Source organism: Pinus tabuliformis, chromosome X, assembly GCF_031772625.1.
Source record: "Pinus tabuliformis cultivar Carrire ecotype Pingquan chromosome X, CPIR1, whole genome shotgun sequence".
Classification (NCBI taxonomy): Eukaryota; Viridiplantae; Streptophyta; class Pinopsida; order Pinales; family Pinaceae; genus Pinus; species Pinus tabuliformis.
This window is the reverse complement of record NC_142308.1, coordinates 995560115-995582496: the sequence shown is the minus strand read 5'-3', so window position 1 is coordinate 995582496 and position 22382 is coordinate 995560115. Positions and strand designations below refer to the sequence as shown.

The following is a 22382-nucleotide window of genomic DNA, read 5'->3' as shown; positions in this document are numbered from 1 at the left end:
GAGCCTGTGCTAGACACATGAAACGTTTTGCAGGGAGTACAAGCTGCTTAATCTATTGGAATTCAACAGCACACGCAAACGTATGTCTGTCATCGTGCGGGATGAGGATGGGCAGATCTTTCTACTTTGTAAAGGTGCAGATAGGTGGGTGGTTTTTACTTATCCTGGTTGCTCATTCTTATTGCAGAAGCTTACACAATTAAAAAGAACAATGTGGAGAGTGGACCTCTGTCATAGTGCGTCAGAGAACCAATTAAATAGGTATTATAATGTTATGAGTATAGAGAAGATCATTCCAGGGTTCCATGTGTTCAAGAAATATCATAATTTACATTTCAAGTATCACCTGATCCTCACCTATCAAAGTTACTTGTTTATATGGTTACCTTAAATCAACACTGAACAACTGTAATCCACTTCTTTCAAATAGAGACAACTTCTGCTGTTTATTCACTATTTGACACCACTATATGTTGAGAAATCAGGGGGCAGTTAGATTAGGTGATTTCTCTTACTTTTATAATTGCTTGTGATGTCTTTTTACTTAACTTGATTAGCTTCTTCTTTAACTTGATTATTATTGTGTTTTTTATCATCAAACGGCTACCAAACAATGAAGATCAAAGAAACAAGAAGAGACAAAATGTAGGCTGCTAGCCAGGGCCAAAACCTCTCATTTTGAGAGGAAAACCCACAAGAATTCTTATCTTCTTATAGAATCTTCAAATGACGAATTCCAATACCTAAGACCCTTGACAAAAAACCCCTCCAAGACCAAGTCAACCTTCCTTTCTGATGAGCTTTATTTACTCAATTGACAACAACAACTTTTGACCTTCCAACAACAGCTTCGACCCCAACAACTTCTCCAACAACTTCGACCCCAGCAACTTTTCTAGCAACTTTGACTTGCCTAGCAACTTCCAACAACTTCTACTTGCCCAATAACTTTAGAAACCCTAACACAAGAGAGAGAGAGGTCCAAAACTTCGATCTTGCTTCTTTTCTTCTTATCCTTGATTTTCGTCCTTTTCTTCTGGTCTTGCTGCTTCTTTCTTCTGGAGATCGAACTTGCTTCTTGTTGTGTCCAAATGAGGTTGAGTTCCTTCTTATATATAGGCTTTCTAGGGGTATGAATTGCTTCCATGAGGCCGACTTGATCTTTCATGTAGGTTGACTTGCTTGACAAGGTCTTGGAGGGTCTTTATGACATTTTTGACTCTACAAAAATTTCTTTACAAGATACAACATGCCCAAATGGGTCTTACATGTATGACAATGACTTTTTTGACTTCATAATTCTATGACAAACCTAGAAGAACTCAATGGGTGCTTGACCTACAAATAAATTTACCTGGCGTGAAACCCATGCCTCAAGAATGACAATAATAAATTTCTTCTCTTGAATATCAAATACATAAAATCATAATTACAATAAACATTATGAAGACCGAACCTAGTTACATATTTCAACACTCTCTCTTAACTAGGGAGGTATTCATAATCCATACATGGTACTTGGACATTCTCCAACTGAAGAATTCTCATAAGAAGAGTCCGATTGGTAAGCCATCTCATAAGCTATCATACCAAATTATATCAGTGCATCTCATCATATCAACTAGCATTGTCACATAGCAAGGGCTTGGCTAACATCTCTATCTCTCTACAAGATCAGGGCACAATGCTGGTGTGATAATGACTGATAGACACCATCATCATTGTCTCTTAAGGCACATACCCCACCCGGATGTTCACAAGGTATGTCCTTTTAGGACAATTCCTGTCTTGGAATAACACATCCTTAAGGAATTTCCTCTTCGACTACTCTTACCTATTGGATTCCCTACCACATCCTCAAAGAGTATCGGAAATTAGATTCTTACCCAATCCTCCATTCTTTCTTCATAACATGAAGACAAGAATGATGTGTCCATCTTTCCCTCATGGCCTTCACTAAGACTTACGATTGTTAGTCTTGGTCTAGTGCATAACACATGAAGTAGAGAGCAATGTCCATCACTCCCTCTTAACCAGGGAGGATCTAATCATTCCTATAAAAAGAATATACCGAAGCTCCCTCTTATCTAGGGACTTGTTACCAACAACAACTATCTACTCTTTGGTGGAGATCATGGTACTATCAACTACTTTTAGGGCTCCTCTTTCTGCATCATGTCAAAACTTCATCTTCTTCATCATGGAGCCTTCTTCATCATCACTTTATCATAATAGGGCATCGACCACCTTCTCCATCACTTTCCCTTCAACGAACCATAGTGTTGAACCAATAGTCATGTCATCCTTTTCTTCATCAGAAAGTGATCTTCTAGCCCAGATTTGATTTTTCTTCATACAACTATCTCTTCCAAGTCATGTTTCTTTCAGGATCTTCCATCCAATCACACGAGTATTAGTTGTAGGTGACTTCTACAACTGTCTTTCGGAAGCCTTGTAACAACCCAACCAGATGTTTTCAAAAATCAAAATGAACATCAAATCAAAATTACCTTTTTAATGATGGCCTTTTTTCATGACATCAACTTTTTGCAATATCAACATCCTGCACATGTATTATTGTAACTCTGATACCAATTGTTGTAGATCTGATCCAAAATATTATAGATCTGATATAAAAATATAAGATAATGCAAAGAAACCCAGAAATAATATGAAATGATTCTTTATAGATTAAACCCTTAAGGTAGGGCAACACCATACATTCACTCCTTAAGGAAGGAGAGCACTCCACAAGCCATATGCCTGTTCATACAATAATCCTTGACTTCTCTTCATATCTCTCCATGTGGAGTCTCTAGCCTCTATATAGGCCTCATACATACAATACCATGCATCATTACCATGGTTTCCTCATACCATCAACTAATACCATGGGCCCCTTACATTATTATTAACTAACTGTGGTCCCTTACATGACATGGGTTAACCACCTTATTTATTACTATGACCCATCCCATTATTACATTATTACCTTGGGTACCACCCTTGGTACCCCATATTATCCCCCCTAGGTATATAACATGTATGAATCCATCTCCAAGACATTTATTACCAAGGTTCTCTTTTTCCAACTTACCTATCAAGGTCTTCATACCTTCTTCATGGAGATGTCATAGTTAATCCTTCTTGTTATCAAATGTTGATCACTTATCTTTTCTTACATGACTTTAGTTGTATCTTTCATGAACTCTCCTTTTTTTATTGACATATTGCTTTCCTCAGGATCTTCTTTACATGGTTCTTTCAACATGGGAACCGTGATTGTCAACCACCTCATATTCCATATGAGGTCATATTATGTTGATTTCATCTTATCAATATGTAGAAGAGTTCAAGGCACCTTGTCTACATGCCTTCATGCATCTTTCTAAAGGAAGAGTTTCTTCTTCTTTTATCATGCTCATGAGATAGAGCATTCTACCCATTCTATCTGCAACCATATGATAACATGACTTTATCTATCAATTATATACATACCTCTTCCTTCATGTGGTCATCTAGGCTTCCTTCAGGGAGCTTCCTTTCCTTGCTTGAAGATGAAAGTACTTCAACCATTTTGTTATGTTGCACATCTTTGTCATCATACCATCATCCTTTTAACCTGTATATCCCACATAAAGTAGAATGTAGGCCATCTGCGAGACACTTCTTTTTAAGTAGAGGTGAATCTTCTAACAAAGATTCCAATGGAGGCTTTTAATGATCCTTATTTTGCAAATGCTCCTTTCTAATGATGATGATGTATGATGATCTCTTTATCTTCTATCTTGCTAGATGACTTTCCTCCAACCATATATACTGCTATTTCGGTTGTCCTTATATGCTTCCAATGGAGATGCCATGAGTTACTTCCTTTCTATCAGGATGACTACTACAACCATGTAGACTTTCTACTTCAGCTATCTTTCCATGCTTCTATGATGATGTCATCTTGTTAAAATTGACAACTAAGGCCAAACTCCACATGGGTCATCTTATTTATCACAACTGATATTTTTATTAGATTCCTCTCTCGGAGAGGTGTAGGATTGATCTAAAGATCATCCAATTTGACATGTACAAATGGAGATATGAATTTATTTATATTATGGACAAATTGTCAATGTCGGCCAGCAAGCAAAACAGGCACACAAGCCCCCAATTCATCATCAACGTTGCATATAAAAAGAAGGAGACCTCAATTCATTTTCACCATCATCTCATCACACATATCTCTCTCTCCTCTTGTGATTGGGCACACTATCCGAGGCAGTGTTTTCTCTCTCCACACGTGTGAACTAGGGTTTCTGTTTGCTACGTTGACCAATGTTGACTGAGCTGTTGGGATGCTGTTTGACTGCGTTGACCTGTTTTGACTTCAGTTTGGGTGAGGAATCTTTGTTTAAGCAAGCCGCAATTTTGGGCACAAAAATCGAGGAGTTTTGTCCAGTGTTGATTGTGGTTAGGTCTGACCGCAGGTTGACTGAAGTTGACCAAATTTTTGAGGGTCAAATTTGCCTTGTTGACCAACATTGACTTTTCTGGATAGGGCTCTTTTGCTGCTGTTAAAAGTGATCAAAATTTGTAAATTGTACTATCCAGGGTTGCGGGGGAGCGCCCTCCCCCCTCTCGCTCCTGCTTCCAATTCGCGCTCCAAGCGGGAGCGCCCCCCCTCTCGCTTCCGCTCCCAATTCGCGCTCTGAGCGGGAGCGCCTTGGGAGCACGCTCCTAAAAATGCTCCTCCCCCCTCTCGCTCCTCCTCCCAATTCGCGCTCCGAGTGGGAGTGCCTCGGGAACATGCTCCCTAAAAGAAAAACGCTCGCTGCCTTTTCGGGAGCGTTTAGCTTTTTTTGCAAATTTTCTTTTGCAGTAATGTTCCAAATGCAATTTTTTTTTCAAAAAAACAAGTAAGTTTTGAGTGGGGTAGCTTAATAATGAAGCCTGTGGCCCTAGTATTGATATGCGATTCATGGTAATGTTAAATTCTTAAAGTAAAAGTGACATTCTCCTTAATTTTCATTTTCATCCTTTTACTTAAATTTTTAACATTACCATGAAATGACTCAGGATGTTTGAGAGTGGTTTCGACCTCATTGTATTTCATATGGAGAAAGTAGAATTTTAGATTTCATTCAAAATCCAGCAGACTTATCAATTTTTCAGGATTTCAGGATTGGGGGATTGCAATGTTTCCATTGAATTTTGTCATGTATGACGGTATGGAACTCGTATTTAATCAAGAGCACCAATCCCTCTATGTACCTTGATGTTAGTGACATTGGTTGTTGAACTCCTCTATCATGACCCTCCTAAAAATGTACACATCACTCAAACAAAATCTTGACTTGACATGCTATGCTTTTTCTATCTTATGTCAATGCTTAGAGGGTGATATTAATGACAAAGATCCCTATACAGATACAGAGGTAATGACAAAGATACCTCTGGATATTAATGCTTAGAGGGTGATATTAATGACAAAGATCCTGATTTTCCAACAAGACTAAAAAATTAGACATTTCTCGTAGTGGCAAGAGGCCCAAGCATAAGCAATAGATAATAGATTTACTTGTCTTTTCTAGTTTCTAGTAGTTTTTATAACTATTGACTCTTTCGTATTTATTATGATATTTTTTAAACAATATATGACAATTTAAGTTTGAAGTTGGCAATTATAACTCATTAGTAATGAATTATGAATATGATGCTTCATGAAAGCTGAAAGTTGTTTCATTTCATTTCATTTTATAACATTTCATTTCATGTTAGATATTACTTGTTGTAATGGTTACACTTAACTTACAAGTACAACTTTGGTGATCAATGATGATAAATGTTATATATTGAATTTTGAAAGCTTGAAACTTTAAGATTGATGAATCATAAGACTCAATATGTTGTATGTCACTATGTTACTAACTTGTGGACGTGGTTGATGAATATTATAACTTCTAAATGATTGTTGTTATATGGTTCAATCTATGTTTTTTTATGTTTTTTATATCTAATTCATCATTCTACATGTTTTTGTTGACATATATGTATCAATATATATATATATATATATATATATATATATATATATATATAAAACGCTCTGGGATTCGCTCCCAAACCGAGAGCTTCTGAAAATGTTGCTCCCGCACTCGTTTTCGCTCCCGCTCCCCGCTTTCACTCCCGCTCCCAAGTAACATTGCTTGTGCCAGTGGCAACAAGGAGTCTAAGGGCTGAAGAGATAAGCCCTGACTCAAGTAGCTATTGGAGGAACTGCTAGGAGGGCAGAGGAGGACTGAGAACCAAATGTGGAGTTGGCTCGACAGTGTTTGGAGGCAAAGGATAGCCAAAGACAGTGATCTAAAGGAGTTGATCTACTGTGGACATTAAGACTGAGAGAGCTAATTGCTAAGGAGGGTCAACCATTACGCAAGTCAAGTTAGTTGTCTGTATTGTGTTGGGCAGATTGTAGATCTGATGGATTAGATCTCAAGCCCTAATTGTATACTATGTATACTAGTCTTGTATCAAGGTTTTATGAAGGGAAATATGGGTGACTGTTGGGTCTGCATTAAGGTTGAAGACCGATGTATCGATGCTCGCTAAAGCGAAAAAGTGCATGGATAAGCATGCAACACTTACAGGCCAGTTAGAGTAGACAGGGATCGTTGCAGGGAATTATGCCGTGAGCAAGGTGCCATGCTAGGCATGATCAAAGAAACTGTGAGATGCAGTGGACAACAAGAGTTGTTGGGCCAAGGGATCTGCCGCGACAAGCATGGGTTGACAGTTGTTAGCAGAGTTGGTAGTAGCCAACGACAGTTACGAAGGATAATACCATCAACTAGCAGGATTGGTGGAGGTCAGACCTCAGATTGAGACTGTACCAATCGAGAGATTAGCGTTAGAATTCGTGGGTGTCTCAAAGGATCGAGAGACACCCACAACCATGCTAGAAGGACTTAGCACAGGGTTATGGCTAGTGGACAGTAAAGCGTCTAGCCACATGATGGGGATGAGGTTAGTGTTTCGCAGTATTTCAAAGATAGGCTTAGACTGCAGCGTGTTTAGTGGGACTAGTACCATGCATGCAGTGAAAGCGGTTGGATGTGTCAGATTCCAACTAGATTCAGGAGGATTTCTGGAGGTGATAGGGATGTTGTTTGTTCCAGGGTTAATGGTACATGTGCTCTCAACATCAGCCTTGGAGGATGCTGAATATAGAGTTTTGTTCTGAGATAGACAAGTGCTTCTATATTCAGAGGGAGCGACCTTGGACGCAGTTGTAGTGCTTGGCATCAGACAAAGGCAATCATATAGGTTGTTGGGATAACCTGTGGGTATATCCAAGGGGATCTTGGATACATGAACAATGTCAGTTGCTGAGAAGGAGCAAGTGGCAAGTAAGAGTGAATCGTTACGTGCTGCTAGGAGCCTTAGCTGGTATGATATGACATTGTTAGATGCTTAGGATCAGGATCCTAGGAGCATGGTTGGAAGGAACAAGTCTTTAGTTCAGATTCCGAAGCAGGTAGCAGGGAAGTCTTCTAATTCAAAGGGAGCAACTACAACAATAGATAATTGTGAAAATTCTATCATTGCAACATCTGATTTACTTTGCCTAATTATTTTCAATAAGTTATTTATGAAATCCTTCAATAAACATTAAAATAAATGCTGCTGCAGATATCACACCATGATACAGAAATAAACACATGCACAAGAATCAACACAGATATTTTGGACAACAGTCCCCCAAAAAACCCAATGTGGGAAAACCAATGTAGCAAGGGAGGATTTTATTATTCAGCAATTCTTCAGTACAACTGGGGTGCCAAACTGGCTTACCCAATAGAGAGAAAAAATTCTCTAGCACTTCTCCTAGTCTCAGTGTCAACCTGGTTGACCTCTGCGTAGCTCCCAGACACTTTGCGTCAGCCCCTGCTTGTCTGCGTCACCCACGCAGGCCTTCTAGTGACCGCGCAGTCTCCTGCTGCCTCAGCGTTTGCCTGAAAGGCCCTGCGTCTACCTCTCTTGCCTTTGTGCTGGTCTTTTGTTGCTGATCCTGACTCTCTGCTCCGTACTTGCTGCCTCTTGTTGCTCTCCAGACCACTAGTTCGAATTTCTCAGCTAACCCTGCTCCAGAAATTGAACTGACTGGTCTCTCTCTGTGTGTCCTTCAATTGACCCTCAAGCCTCTTCTTATACTTTTCTCGTTGGTCCATCAATGATCGAGATTAAGTCCCTAATCAATGACTAAGATTAGATCTGGCTTGATCCATGACTTTTGGACCATTCTAACTCAGTTTTATATTAATTCACATTAATATTTTATTTTCCCTAAGTTTAGACTTAGGGACTCCATTAAAAATATTAATTATTTTAATATCTTCCAAACTGGTTAGATTCTGCCCAAACCATTTCTGGGTCTTGGAGATCTCATGTGCTTTAGCCTCTCCACCAATTTTCATGGCTAGAGCACATCCGATGCTACCCCAAATCAACAATAATGTGGTGGTGTTGGAGACAGTACCAGGTGGAGGAGGTTCTTCTAGAAGTACCTTCTTGACTAAGAGGGATTGTTGAGTTTTGTAGCTCTGAAGGTACTTCTAGTCTTGTGTCTTGAATAAAAGGACCTTGATTTGCCTCTATAGGATCTTGCATGCAAGATGCAAAGTGTGCAAGTGAGTTGCACACATGCGAATGTGTTGCATGTACCATGCATGAGATGCACATGTAAATCAAGCTAAATTTATGATTTGTACTAGAGAAAGCTAAAGATATAGTTAACTAAAGTAAAGTAACTTATCTTCAGTTAACTTGACGAGCTAATTTTGGATGTCAATCTTATCTTAGGAAAGTTATAAATTGAGCCTAAAGTGAGGAGCGAAGACACAACAATAGCACAAGATTGAAGAGGCTTCTCAGTGAGCATGTGCAGGGTCCGAGAGAGTGCAGTGAGACTTGTGATCAGTTTTTTATTTTCTTAGTTGGGCCAATATCCCAAGAGGGGGCCCAAGTAAGTTCCATGATTAATTTTTTAATGAAGAACTGTTGATTGGGGAAAAAATTGTTTGTGTGTATGTGATTCAGATCGAGTAATTTTGCTTTCGCTAAATATTTTGGTTAGGAACTTAGACATGTTTCGTTCAGTTAATAATTGCGTGGAATTAATATCGGGTGCTGGGTTTGGGAAATTCTAACACCAACTTATGGGTGATTCATTTTCAGTCCTCAACACTAAATTAAAATTCAGGATTAATGCCATTTGCAAGCACTTCATTTCATGATGAAGTACCAACGTGTTGATTTTCTCGGTTGTCCTCTTGCTTGTGCATCTGACCTCCATACTTTTTATTTCCAGATGATGATGTTGAGATTTGGAGATTGTATGGTATCTCCGTTGTTCAACACACTTAAACTCTATGAGCCAGCCATTTTGGAAGATGAAGTACAATTGGGTTATGGACTCAATACCTTTTTTGATTGACATGAATGATGTATCCATCTCTGGGAACATTACGCATGTCCACTGGTAGCATCCCATTGTTCTCTTTTGGAAATGACTCAAGGCAATAGGATGAAAAGATGTTAATCTGAAAATTGAGACAATTTCTTGCAAGTACAGGGAAAATGTTGAGGAGATTGGTCTCGGATAGGAAACTATTTGCACTCATCATACCGTGAAAGTAGTAAGTGTAGTGTTATAGTTTATTCTCAAGTTTGACTGTGCTTTCATCTTGTACTGACATGTTGTCCTTTATTTGCAGGTTTGTCATTTAGTATTTGTCCTTGGATCTTTGTGTATTTGACCATGTGACATGCCAAATTCTCGAAAGTAACAATATTCAACCCAAAATAATGATTTACATTAACTAATATTTTAAGCATAAAGGTAAGTGCAGTTAAAGCAGTTTGTAACATAGAAGGGGTAAGAGAAACTTCATACAACTGAAGGCACACAGCTCCAATCAGCCAGAAGAAAGGGGACTAGCACAATAACATGTGAAAGAACAATAAGAACTATACACGAGGTTAATGGGGGTGACTAAACATTTGAACTTTGAAGGCTCCACCCATAAATTCATTGGTGCAGTCATAACCCAACATCTAAACTATGCACACTTTCTTGATAGTTCTCTTCTTTAGCCTCTGGCCAAACAATTTTTCAAAGGACTCCGTTCCTTGTCCAATGACCCTCTAAGCAAATTCTGTCCATGAGCTGCATGATGATCCTTCTCTTATCTGTGGATTAAATAATATTCAAATGACAAAAGGTTGCTTTGATTTATGACCTTTACTTTCCAATTAATTATGTCCTTGGCCTCAATTATTTGATTTACTTTCTTGTTTGAAATGCTTCTGTCAATGGCAGGAATTGCACATATGGACTTGCACATAAATTATTGCCTATTGGCTGTTCACTATCTGTTCACTATTTTTACCAGTATTCTAAAATAATTTTTCCTATTTGCATGTTTACCATTTAGATGTGAAACGTTGTTTTTTGCTTGAGTTGAAGAAGGCTTTAAACAAAATTTTCTGCATCCTTTACAAATTCTTAACTCTTTTTATGACTATCTGAAGTTAGCGTCTTTTTTCCATTTGTGCTTTTGTAGTGTTATCTTTGATAGACTTGGGAAGAATGGTAGAAATTATGAAGAGTCAACCCGTATACATCTGGCACAATATGGAGATGCAGGATTGCGCACACTAGCCCTTTCCTATAGGACCATCACAGAAACAGAATATTCAGAGTGGAATGCAACATTTCTGAAGGCCAAGACTACTATTGGGGCAGACAGAGAAGCATTACTGGAAGTTGCGTCTGATTTGATTGAAAAGGATCTGATTCTTGTGGGTGCTACAGCTATAGAAGACAAACTACAGAAAGGGGTAGGTACTGCAGCTCCTTTCATCACTAAAATTTATATTTATATTTATTTAACACTATTGAGTTCAAATCAGGCTCTATATCTAATGCATCTATTCTTCTCAATATTCAAGGTTCCCAGGTGTATAGACAAACTTGCACAAGCAGGTCTAAAGATTTGGGTGTTGACTGGTGATAAGATGGAGACTGCAATCAATATAGGGTAAGTAGCTCGGAGTCTCTTTTAGATTTCATTATATTGCGTGTTTTCTTTGGATCACTGTCTAATGTACGTTTGCAACCTGACCTGTATATGTGGTATAGATTTGCATGCAGCCTTCTTCGGCAAGGCATGAAACAAATTTGTCTGACTCTAAAAGGCATTGAATTTGGTAACCAAGATACCTCCACCAAGGTATGCTTCTGCAATTTCTGAACCGTTTATGAATTTATTAAGAAGTACATGGACAGGAGTGGTTCTGAGTATGGCTTTTGTTCATTTGGTCAGGCTGCAAAAGAAAGCATTATATTGCAAATTACGAATGCTTACCAGACAATAAGTCTGGAGATGAATCCTGATGCTGCTTTTGCTTTGATCATTGAGGGAAAAGCTTTGGCATATGCCTTAGAGGCCGACCTAAAAGATCAGTTTTTGCAGCTGGCAATACTCTGTGCATCTGTAATCTGCTGTCGAGTTTCTCCCAAGCAAAAAGCCTTGGTAGATCTATTGCTCATTTTCATTGTATCTTGTCCTGACTTAGTTTTCCATCTACTTTCATGACTTCTGTAGATTTGATAAATGCCATGTTTGTTGTAGGTCACAAGGCTGGTTAAAGAAGGCACTCGTAAAACTACTCTGGCTATTGGTGATGGGGCTAATGATGTGGGCATGATTCAAGAAGCAGATATTGGTGTTGGTATTAGTGGTGTGGAAGGCATGCAGGTATCTATTGATATTTATGTTATAAGTGCTTTACTTGATTATAACATCTTTTTAGTTGTTTAATAAGAAATAAACATTCCCCTACTCCCCCATTTTGTAGTATGTGCTTATGGTCTGTTGGTATATGTGAATACTGGATATTGGAAAGCCAGGGCAGTTTGCTTTAATCTCAAGAAAACCATTTCTATGTTCTTGTTTTTTCCTGTAATAGATCATATGAGTAGACTTGTCACTTGACCAACATTTTCTTATTGCTTTTGGTCCTTCAGCAAGTGCTTTTTGGCTTCATACTGTCTTTTTAAAAATTTCTTAAACACAGCAGACCAGACAAGTCTGGAAGCTAATAGCTCGAACTAATCTTCTTTTCCGAAAAGGAAAGAACAAAAGATGATCTGCCAACAAATCAAATAGCAGGGAAGATGAGTCACTCTGATCTGTAAAGGGGTTCTGCATCTGAAAAAAATCTAGGAAAGCTCAATTGGAGAATCTATTAATAGGTTGTGACTCTTCATTGCCAAATTATCCATGATCATGGTCCCTGCCTCAGAACACCTTTGATGGAATTTATTGAACTGCAGAATATGATTTAAGCCAATTCTATGAATTAAGGTGCTTTTTCTGTATAAATTACGAGAACGTAGAGATGTGATTGCCAGAGAGGAGCCTTTCTGATATGAAAGTGAAATTAGTCATTTTCCATTAGGCATCTAACATCAATAGGGGGATCAATGAAAATGTGGTTGCTTCCAAGTTCCAAGAAGTTTCCTAGGTACCCATATGCATATATTGTTAAAAGACCAAAATATCTTAAGGTGAATGATAAGTGAAATGTAATCAGAGTAGCGTTTCTCCAAGTTTTTAGTACTTGGGAGCAGGGAAATGCACATGGGGATGTGTGCAGATACCTTCCAAATTTTAGGGAAATTCATGGGGGACAGGTGGGCGTCAGGTTTCCTAGCATAGGGTGCATCGATTAAAAAATTGTTAAAAAAAATAAAAATTTCAACATAACAATTCATCCCATGTAAATTCATCATTGTGCTACGAATTCTTCGCTTGCATAGATTTTTTATTTATTCATTTATTTATTTTTTAATGTATTTTTCTATAATTTTTTTTTGGGGTTTTCTGGACAAAAATAATTGGGGGATGCCTTAGCATCCTGCCTTTTTTTTTCTTTTGTTTTGGGGGGGTGGATGCACAAGAATGCCAAGAAGTCCTCCATTTTGCGAAACATGTCTTGCACATTGGCCAAATGTTTCCCTGAGTTTTGAAAAATGTGGAGCATGGCAGATTGTTTTGCTAGGTGCCCCACATCCTAGGGACATGGGAAGTGTTATAAAAATTTTTAGTTTCCCCACATGATGTAAAGGCCCGAGCATCAATGAGCTCATTTGTGCAACTCAACAAGACTACTCACTGTCACCTTAGGTTAGCTCTCCATCAACTCAAGGGGGCTTACCTAAATAATATTGCCAAGGCAATGGAGTGGGGCTCTTAGGTGATGTAGGAAGAGTTAGCCTCAACAAAATATATGGTTGTAAGAGTATATGAAATGGTATAGAAATGGAAATGGGACAAGGACAATATAGGAAAATGAAGGACAAACAAAAGATGAAAAGAGATGGAAAAAATCTAGTGCCTATCAATCTAAGTTGCCAGGAAATGCGGGTTCGGGTATGGGTACGGGTATGCCACTTTTTGAAACAGGGTGCGTGGGTTCGTCAAGGGTATATACTATATTATAGTTTATATATATTATATATTATATAAATTATAATATATATGAAATTTGAATTATGAAATTTTCAATTTTGAAATCTTCCAATTTACAACAAGAAAAATAAAACATTGAACATTCACATTGAAATTTCAAATTTAATATCAAGTAGAGAGATATGAATCATGATAATAGATATATATTATATGTCCAGGACTCCATTGTCATACTACATTCAAAATTTGCCTCAAGGCATTTCCACACATGAAATAGAAAATTCCAAAAAAAAGTGAAACTGAACAATGAACAAGTCTCAAGATAACTGATTTGGCTTCCTCAAGCCATGTCATCACTCATCAACATCCATGTCATCATGATCAACATTACTAAGTTCATTAGTCAACAGGCTCTCTAGGGAGGGATCACTCTCATCTGGAGGCTCTTGCTCATCCATAGCAACTGGAGGTAGCTCAATAAGACTATCTGGTTGTATCTCCTCGTCCACACATGCAACATCATTTGTGTATTGGTCCCATCTCTTGAAAGGACCCTCCTTGTACCCTAGGTCTTTTCGAGATATAAGACGAAGTGTGCTATAAATGTAGACTAACTAAGTAACTCCATGATTGACTACGTAGACTAACTAACTAACTCCGTCACTGACTAAGTAGGCGTACCCTCCGCATACCCATTTTCGGGGAACCACACACCCTTTTACGGGGTACTGAGCACTCATCACGAAGAAAGAACCTATTTTCAATTTTCGAAGTATCGGGTTCTCCATACCCGAACTGGGTTTGCAAGGGTGCGTTTGAGAAGAACCCGAACCAGTTTCCGGTGCTTAGGTGTGCGAATCGGGTATGGGTACGAGAACCCCACCCCTGGGTTCAGGTACCCTTGCTTCACAACTGTCAATCAAATGAGAAACTAATGTGTCACAAAGACATAGGCTATATGTTTGAAAATGGTTATTTACCACATTCAACCAACTAGTAGATGAAGAAACTATTTGGTACATTCACCTTAAAGGTGCATACTGAAGGTAGAAAGGGCCTAATTTGATGCATTTGAACCTTAAGTATTTGCTGGAAATGTGTTGTATAAAACTAGTCTTGGAGGGGTAAGGCTGCCGCTCATTAGTCAAATGATAAATTTGTTGTTTACAGTTGAAATGTGTTTCCAAATCTGCAACTTAATTGATATAAGAAAGGAGAACAAGTGCAAAAATAAAACAACAAATAAAACGAATGGGAGAGCTTTCTCAAATTGCTTAACTCCTAGACAAATAAATTCATTAATAAGCCTTTATAAAAGAATGACAGCATGAAGATTCTACAACAACATGAACAACAAATATAATAACATAAATAAACCGTACATCATAGTGGATCAATACCTCAATCTTCCATTAGTCTTCAAAAGTGGTAGTACAAAGGAGCTCCATCAAGGTTCGACCCCTAAGCTCGATACTTCATCATTTCTCCTACTCTGAAATTTCCAATTGTCAATTGCAACTGAAATAGAGAGAAACTCCTCTTTATGAACCTGGCACCTTAAAAATTACAAGAAACCAATAATTATAGTCCACTTTGCGGGGGAAACCTCCTTTTACAGTGAATACAATGTATAAAATGTAGAAAATCCACAAAATTCTACAACTGCTAATATGAACAATCTGAAAGTAATTTCTTTTCATATAGACACAAATTTTCTCTACTTATTTTGCAGCGGAATAGAAACAAAAATAAACCACAGTCACACAGTAGCAAAACACAATATTTTTCTAGGGAACCCAACTAGGAAAACCCTTTGCTTGCTTGAGAATTTTATTGAAGAAATTTGAGGAATATATTCTCTGACAAATACAACTTGTTTCAATAGAGAATACAATCTGATTCCCTCTGCTTGTACTAAGCTGAAACACTTCTTACAAGAACCCTGATCTTCTCCTCGATTTCCTCCTAATTCCTTGTGCATCGATTGCTCCTAAATTCTTCCACAATACACAAGGAAATTCCTCTCTCCAATAATGTGCACAAGCTGCTCTTGGCACACCTTTCTCTCACAAGCTCCACACATAAACCTGTGCAACCTTCTCACAAACCTGTGAGCTCTATTGTCTTGTCTCACCAGCTCGTGCTTACAAGACAATGAATCAAATTTTGCATCCATTCCTCCTTTTAAAGTGATTTGAATGGCTAAGTTTAGTGAGTTTATAATTAAGGAGTTTGTTTTTGTGATTGATTGAGTTAGCATGAGTTAACTACTCATGCAATTCGTCCTTTCTCAAAATAATGACTTGAGACTCAAACACGTTCTTTTCCTCAATCAACTCGCACTAAAAGACTACTAACTCGACCTTCCACTTCAACACATTAGTTAACTACTTCATAACTCCTTCTAAATTTTAGGAATGAATCCTAAATTATAGGAGTTTGTCCTAACTTATAGGAAACTTGAGCATGCCAAGGAGAAACTCGTTGTGGTTCCTTTGATTAAGGCAAAAATCATGGAACCTTTCTCGCTATTATTTTCAACGCTCCCTCTTAGTGAGGAAGGTGTTCCTGGAAGAACCTCGTCCACTTGGATCTGTCTCCAACACTACCAAGTTCTCTGCTGTTGTAGCTGCTCCCTCTGCACTAGAAGACTTCCCTGGTTTCTTTTGTGGAACTTGCTTTTAAGACTTGTTCTTTCCCACTATGTTTTGCGAGTCCACCTCTTTAGTCAAAAGTGCCATGTACCCTATGTACCTTTGTGTTTGCTTCCTCTGGCAGGAAGTGATTCTGGAAGATTCAACTCTCTTATGATCTCCCTTAACCAAATCCTCTGTACACTTGGCTCAAACTCTCCCTATACTGGAAGTCTCTGACTGAGTGGCTGCCTCCACTCGCCCTGGGCTATGCTCCTCATCATCCTGCTTATTAGCCCAACTACCAACTAGCTTAGACTGAAATTGAGATACTGGCCGAGGCTTCATCTTGAGAGCTCTATCCTATTCTCACTCAACTAAGACTCCTCTACTCTGAGCTCTCCTTGCCTTGCTACTCAAGGCTACATCTGTCTCTACCTACAACTTGTAGAGATTCTTCGCCCTCACACCTATCTTCTTCTTACATTCAAAAGCTAAGTGTTGGAGGTACGCCTTACCTCTGTTGAAGATGATATCAAATTCTTGTCCTCAAGGGTGGCAATCGAAACAAGATTTTGCCTCAATCCTGGAACGTAGAGAACAACTTTGAGATGAAGAGGATTCTCTGACTCTCTCTGAAAACTGACAATACCAAATCCTCTAGCTGCATACTGACCATCATCTCCTAGCTGCATACTGACCATCATCTCCTAGCTCAATTTGAAACTGCATGTACATCCCCTTCAGGTGGCTGAAACTCTTCTTGTTCCCAGTCATGTGGAAGGATGCTCTTGAATCAATATATCATACACTGCTATCTGCTGAGCTTGCCATGCAAGCAATCAATGAAAAATCTTTCTTGAACTGGGCAGAAAATGCATCTACCTCCGCTGATGTAGCTACATGGTCCTTACTACACTCCTTCTTCTTCGATTAGGACACTTAGAGGCATAGTGCCCAAACTCATGGCAATGGAAGCACTTGATATTTCTTAGATCCTTCTTCTTGCCCTCCTGACTGGACTCGACCTCCCTGGCCATTCTTGCTCTTGGCCTTTCTTGCCAGGGCAAGGTTCTCCTCGTCCACTGTCATAAGTGATCTCCCTTCTATGGTTCCTCTTCAGATCTCTTCCTATATGTAGTTAGTCCAAAGCCTTTCCCAATTCGGAAAGTTTTCATCTTGAACCCTTTCCAAAAACTTGTGAAGTCCAAGTAAGGCAAAACTCACAAGGTCATGATCAAATACAACCATGCACACACCACGGAGTTCATCTCGTACCTAAGTGAACCTTGAAAAATATGTGACGATGGGCTCATCCTTGCTCATCCAGATACTCCTCAGCTTCTCCTTAAGAGCAAGCTTCCTGGTATCACTGGTACTTTGATATAGTTTTAAGATGGTATCATACATCTCCAAAGCTGTCTTCTTCTCATGGATAGGAGGCACTACGTGATCTCTAACCCCTTCTAGCTCCCTGCCTTGATATCATTCTTATTATGCCGGGCCAATTGTTGGGGATCTTGTGGTGGCTCTATCGCCTGCTTGATGAATTCTCCCACCCCATTATCTTCCAACACTATCATGATCCTCCCTTTCCATGGAACAAAGTTCGATGCTCCCTCTAAACAATGATCTGCTCTCAACCCTTTGTATGCCATCCTGCTTACCCTAGAGATCTCTCCAACACCTACCCACTAACAGCCTTGTAGTCCTTCACAAGAGGCTGTACTTAGGGCTTGGAGGCTGCCCACTTCACTGCTCCTTTAGTCCTTCAAAGTCTGCAAACTCTTGGGCTTCAATATATCTGCCACTGCTAGCACTCTTGTTGTCCTTCACAAGACCTTCTCTTTGGCCACAATTAGGCACCTATTAACAATCCTCCACCTGTACTTAAAATGCCACGTGCTCTGTCCCAAACTTGGACAATCAACCTTACATCAACACAAAACTTGGAAGAGCACAAACATACCTTTGGTCTAGACAATCACTTCTGTCCCCAAATCAACCTGACCTGTGCACCTATATCTGAAGTTTTGGCCCTCTGGTTAGGGCTTGTTGACTGTCCACGTCAGCCCTTCAAACCTGGTCCAAAACTTCCACAGAACCTGCCCTATTTCCCTTCCTTTAGACCAGGACTCCTGTGCTATATGTCTAGCAACTCGACCTTCCCTTGTCCGCTGTTCAATAACCAGAAATCAACTCCTAGTAGGGCTCGGCCTTCCTTGCAATAGACATAGAAAATACAACGGCCTGTTCACAGAGAAAAACTTCCAACAAAAATGTGCACAGTTCTGCCCAGATTGCTCCTCCAATACTCAGCCAGCCTCCCTGCCCAACTTGGCCTAATCCCTGTCACAAGAAAAGACTCCTAAACTGATCTCTCCTTCACTTTGGATAGTCCTCTTGAGCCTGTGGCCAAAACAGAGATGTCTTCTCCTAAGATGCTCGCTCTTGTGATGTGCTGACCTTAATTCTATTCCAAGAGCTTTGATACCATGTAGAAAACCCATGAAATTCTCCAACTGCTAATATGAACAACCTGAAACTAATTTCTTTTCATATAGACACAAAATTTCTCTACTTATTTTGCAGCGAAATAGGAATAGAAATAAACCAGAGTCACACAGTAGCAAAACACAATATTTTTCTAGGGAACCCAACTGGGAAAACCCTCTGTTTGCTTGAGAATTTTATTGAAGAAATTTGAGTAATAGATCTCTTACAAATTCAACTTGTTTCAATAGAGAATGTAATCTGATTCCCTCTGCTTGTATTAAGCTGAAACACTCCTTGCAAGACCCCTGATCTGCTCCTCGATTTCCTCCTAATTCTTTGCGCAGAGGGTGCTCCTAAATTCTTTTGCAATTCCTAAGGAAATTCCTCTCTCCAATAATGCACACAATCTTCTCTCGCCACACCTTTCTCTCACAAGCTCCATACATAAACCTGTGCAACCTTCTCACAAACTTGTGAGCTCTATTGTCTTGTCTCACCAACTCGTGCTCACAAGACAATGTATCAAATTGTGCCTTCATTCCTACTTTTAAAGCAGTTCAAATGGCCAAGTTTAGTGAGTTTCTAATTAAGCAGTTTGCTTTTGTGATTGATTGAGTTAGCATGAGTTAACTACTCATGCAACTCGTCCTATCTCAAATCAAGGACTTGAGACTCAAACACACATTCTTTTCCTTAATTAACTCACACTAGAAGACTAATAATTAACTGCTTCATAAGTCCTCCTAACTTTTAGGAACGAATCCTAAATTATAAGAATTTGTCCTAACTTATAGGAAACTTGAGCATGCGAAGGGGAAACTCGTTGTGGTTCCTTTGATTAAGGCACAAATCAAGGTACCCTTTCTTGCTATTATTTTCAACATAAAACAAGATTTTATGATCCTAAGACTAGGTCTCTTTCGTGTATATATAAGAGACAAAGGGTACAATTATAATGATTTGGTACAATGAAAGGCTCTAGGCAACATAACAATGTAACAATAGAAATGTAATAACTCAATATTTAGGGTTTAATAAGTGGTTTTGGAGTTAACATGGGGCTTATATAGGACTTACCACACCTCTCCCTTTCAAACAAGTGTTGTCCTCAACCCTTGACCAACTATGAGTGTTTCCGCATGAATAAATCATCTTTCCATGTCACCTCTTCCACTAGTAGGTTCTTCCATTTGATGAGGTACTCAATAATTGCTCGATTTTGCAACTGCTTAATCCTTGTTTCTAGTTTTAATATGATTTTCCCTTGTCTGCTGTTCAATAACCAGAAATCAACTCCTAATAGGGCTCGGCCTTCCTTGCAATAGACATAGAAAATAAAACGTCCTGTTCACAGAGAAAAACTTCCAACAAAAATGTGCACAGTTCTGCCCAGATTGCTCCTTACTCAACCGGCCTCCCTGCCCAACTTGGCCTAATCCCTGTCACAAGAAAAAACCCCTAAACTGATCTCTCCTTCACTTTGGATAGTCATCTTGAGCCTGTGGCCAAAACAGAGATGTCTTCTCCTAAGATGCTCGCTCTTGTGATGTGCTGACCTTAGTTCTATTCCAAGAGCTTTGATACCATGTAGAAAACCCATGAAATTCTCCAGCTGCTAATATGAACAACCTGAAACTAATTTCTTTTCATATAGACACAAAATTTCTCTACTTATTTTGCAGTGAAATAGGAATAGAAATAAACCAGAGTCACACAGTAGCAAAACACAATATTTTTCTAGGGAACCCAACTGGGAAAACCCTCTGCTTGCTTGAGAATTTTATTGAAGAAATTTGAGTAATAGATCTCTTACAAATTCAACTTGTTTCAATAGAGAATGTAATCTGATTCCCTCTGCTTGTATTAAGCTGAAACACTCCTTGCAAGACCCCTGATCTGCTCCTCGATTTCCTCCTAATTCTTTGCGCAGAGGGTGCTCCTAAATTCTTTTGCAATTCCTAAGGAAATTCCTCTCTCCAATAATGCGCACAATCTTCTCTTGGCACACCTTTCTCTCACAAGTTCCATACATAAACCTGTGCAGCCTTCTCACAAACTTGTGAGCTCTATTGTCTTGTCTCACCAACTCGTGCTCACAAGACAATGTATCAAATTGTGCCTTCATTCCTACTTTTAAAGCAGTTCAAATGGCCAAGTTTAGTGAGTTTCTAATTAAGCAGTTTGCTTTTGTGATTGATTGAGTTAGCATGAGTTAACTACTCATGCAACTCGTCCTATCTCAAATCAAGGACTTGAGACTCAAACACACATTCTTTTCCTTAATTAACTCACACTAGAAGACTAATAATTAACTGCTTCATAAGTCCTCCTAACTTTTAGGAACGAATCCTAAATTATAAGAATTTGTCCTAACTTATAGGAAACTCGAGCATGCGAAGGGGAAACTTGTTGTGGTTCCTTTGATTAAGGCACAAATCAAGGTACCCTTTCTTGCTATTATTTTCAACATAAAACAAGATTTTATGATCCTAAGACTAGGTCTCTTTAGTGTATATATAAGAGACAAAGGGTACAATTATAATGATTTGGTACAATGAAAGGCTCTAGGCGACATAACAATGTAACAATAGAAATGTAATAACTCAATATTTAGGGTTTAATAAGTGGTTTTGGAGTTAACATGGGGCTTATATAGGACTTACCACACCTCTCCCTTTCAAACAAGTGTTGTCCTCAACCCTTGACCAACTATGAGTGTTTCCGCATGAATAAATCATCTTTCCATGTCACCTCTTCCACTAGTAGGTTCTTCCATTTGATGAGGTACTCAATAATTGCTCGATTTTGCAACTGCTTAATCCTTGTTTCTAGTTCTAATATGATTTTCCCTTCTTTAATCTCTGGTAAAATAGTTTGGACTAGGATAGGATGTTGTCACCCATTATCTTTTTTTTTTTTTTTTTTTTTCTCGATAACACTGATCTATTTATATTACAAAAAGTCAAAAATATTACAAAAATTACATCTGGGCCAAAGCCCTGTACCTTCAGAGAAGATATCAGTCATTGCTACCTTGCATAGAAGAGCGACACGTAGCATACAGTAATCGACACGGTGGATTCATTACATGACACGGTGAGTACCGAAACTGACACGATGGATGCATTACTGGACAAGGTGAACACAAATCGACATGCTGCGTATGGAAAACGACATGGTGAACATGTTGAACGACGCGTGGGCTGAGACTATGAACCGAAATTACAGACATAAACTCCATAATAGATGTACAAAATCATGAAAATGAAAAGGTCAGAGAAATTCATTCCTTGCTGCCCAGACTTGGCGACTGCTGAGTTAATCGTCATCCGTGGTGTGAGGTTCATCAGATGCTGGACCCTTGAGCTTTTCCGCTGCTTCCTTACCCTGGCACGAGCTCCTTTGAGCAGGTTCCTTACCCTGGCACGAGCTTCTCTGAACAGGTTCGCTGGGGCCAGCTTCATCCGTCTGAACCGGACGCGTGAAGTCTACAGTGGGAGTCTCCATGTCGACCCGCGGGACAGTCACCGTATCCAAGCGCCCACGAGCACTGCTACAATGCTCCACAGTAACCGACACTATCAGAGTGTTATTAGCAAAAGCACAGGGAATTCTATATCGAATGGCCGGATGTTCCGAGTGACCACACTCCGGAATGCCCCAATTGCCTCTAGCATTGCGGCCTGGAGGCCTGTTTTGCTCAGAGGTAAATTCAACTGAGGACGTT

The 22382-nt window shown here is 39.2% G+C and overlaps 1 protein-coding gene across 1 annotated transcript in view; it reads left to right on the top strand.

Moving 5' to 3' along the window:
* The window catches only part of LOC149143078 (putative phospholipid-transporting ATPase 4), a 59675-nt gene that overhangs the window by 2383 nt on the left and 34910 nt on the right, over positions 1 to 22382 (top strand). The window contains exons 2-7 of the mRNA XM_089449768.1: positions 34 to 144; positions 10614 to 10890; positions 11002 to 11090; positions 11192 to 11282; positions 11376 to 11585; positions 11685 to 11810. Coding sequence (XP_089305894.1) covers positions 34 to 144; positions 10614 to 10890; positions 11002 to 11090; positions 11192 to 11282; positions 11376 to 11585; positions 11685 to 11810 — 904 coding nt within the window. The remainder of the gene's footprint in view (positions 1 to 33; positions 145 to 10613; positions 10891 to 11001; positions 11091 to 11191; positions 11283 to 11375; positions 11586 to 11684; positions 11811 to 22382) is intronic.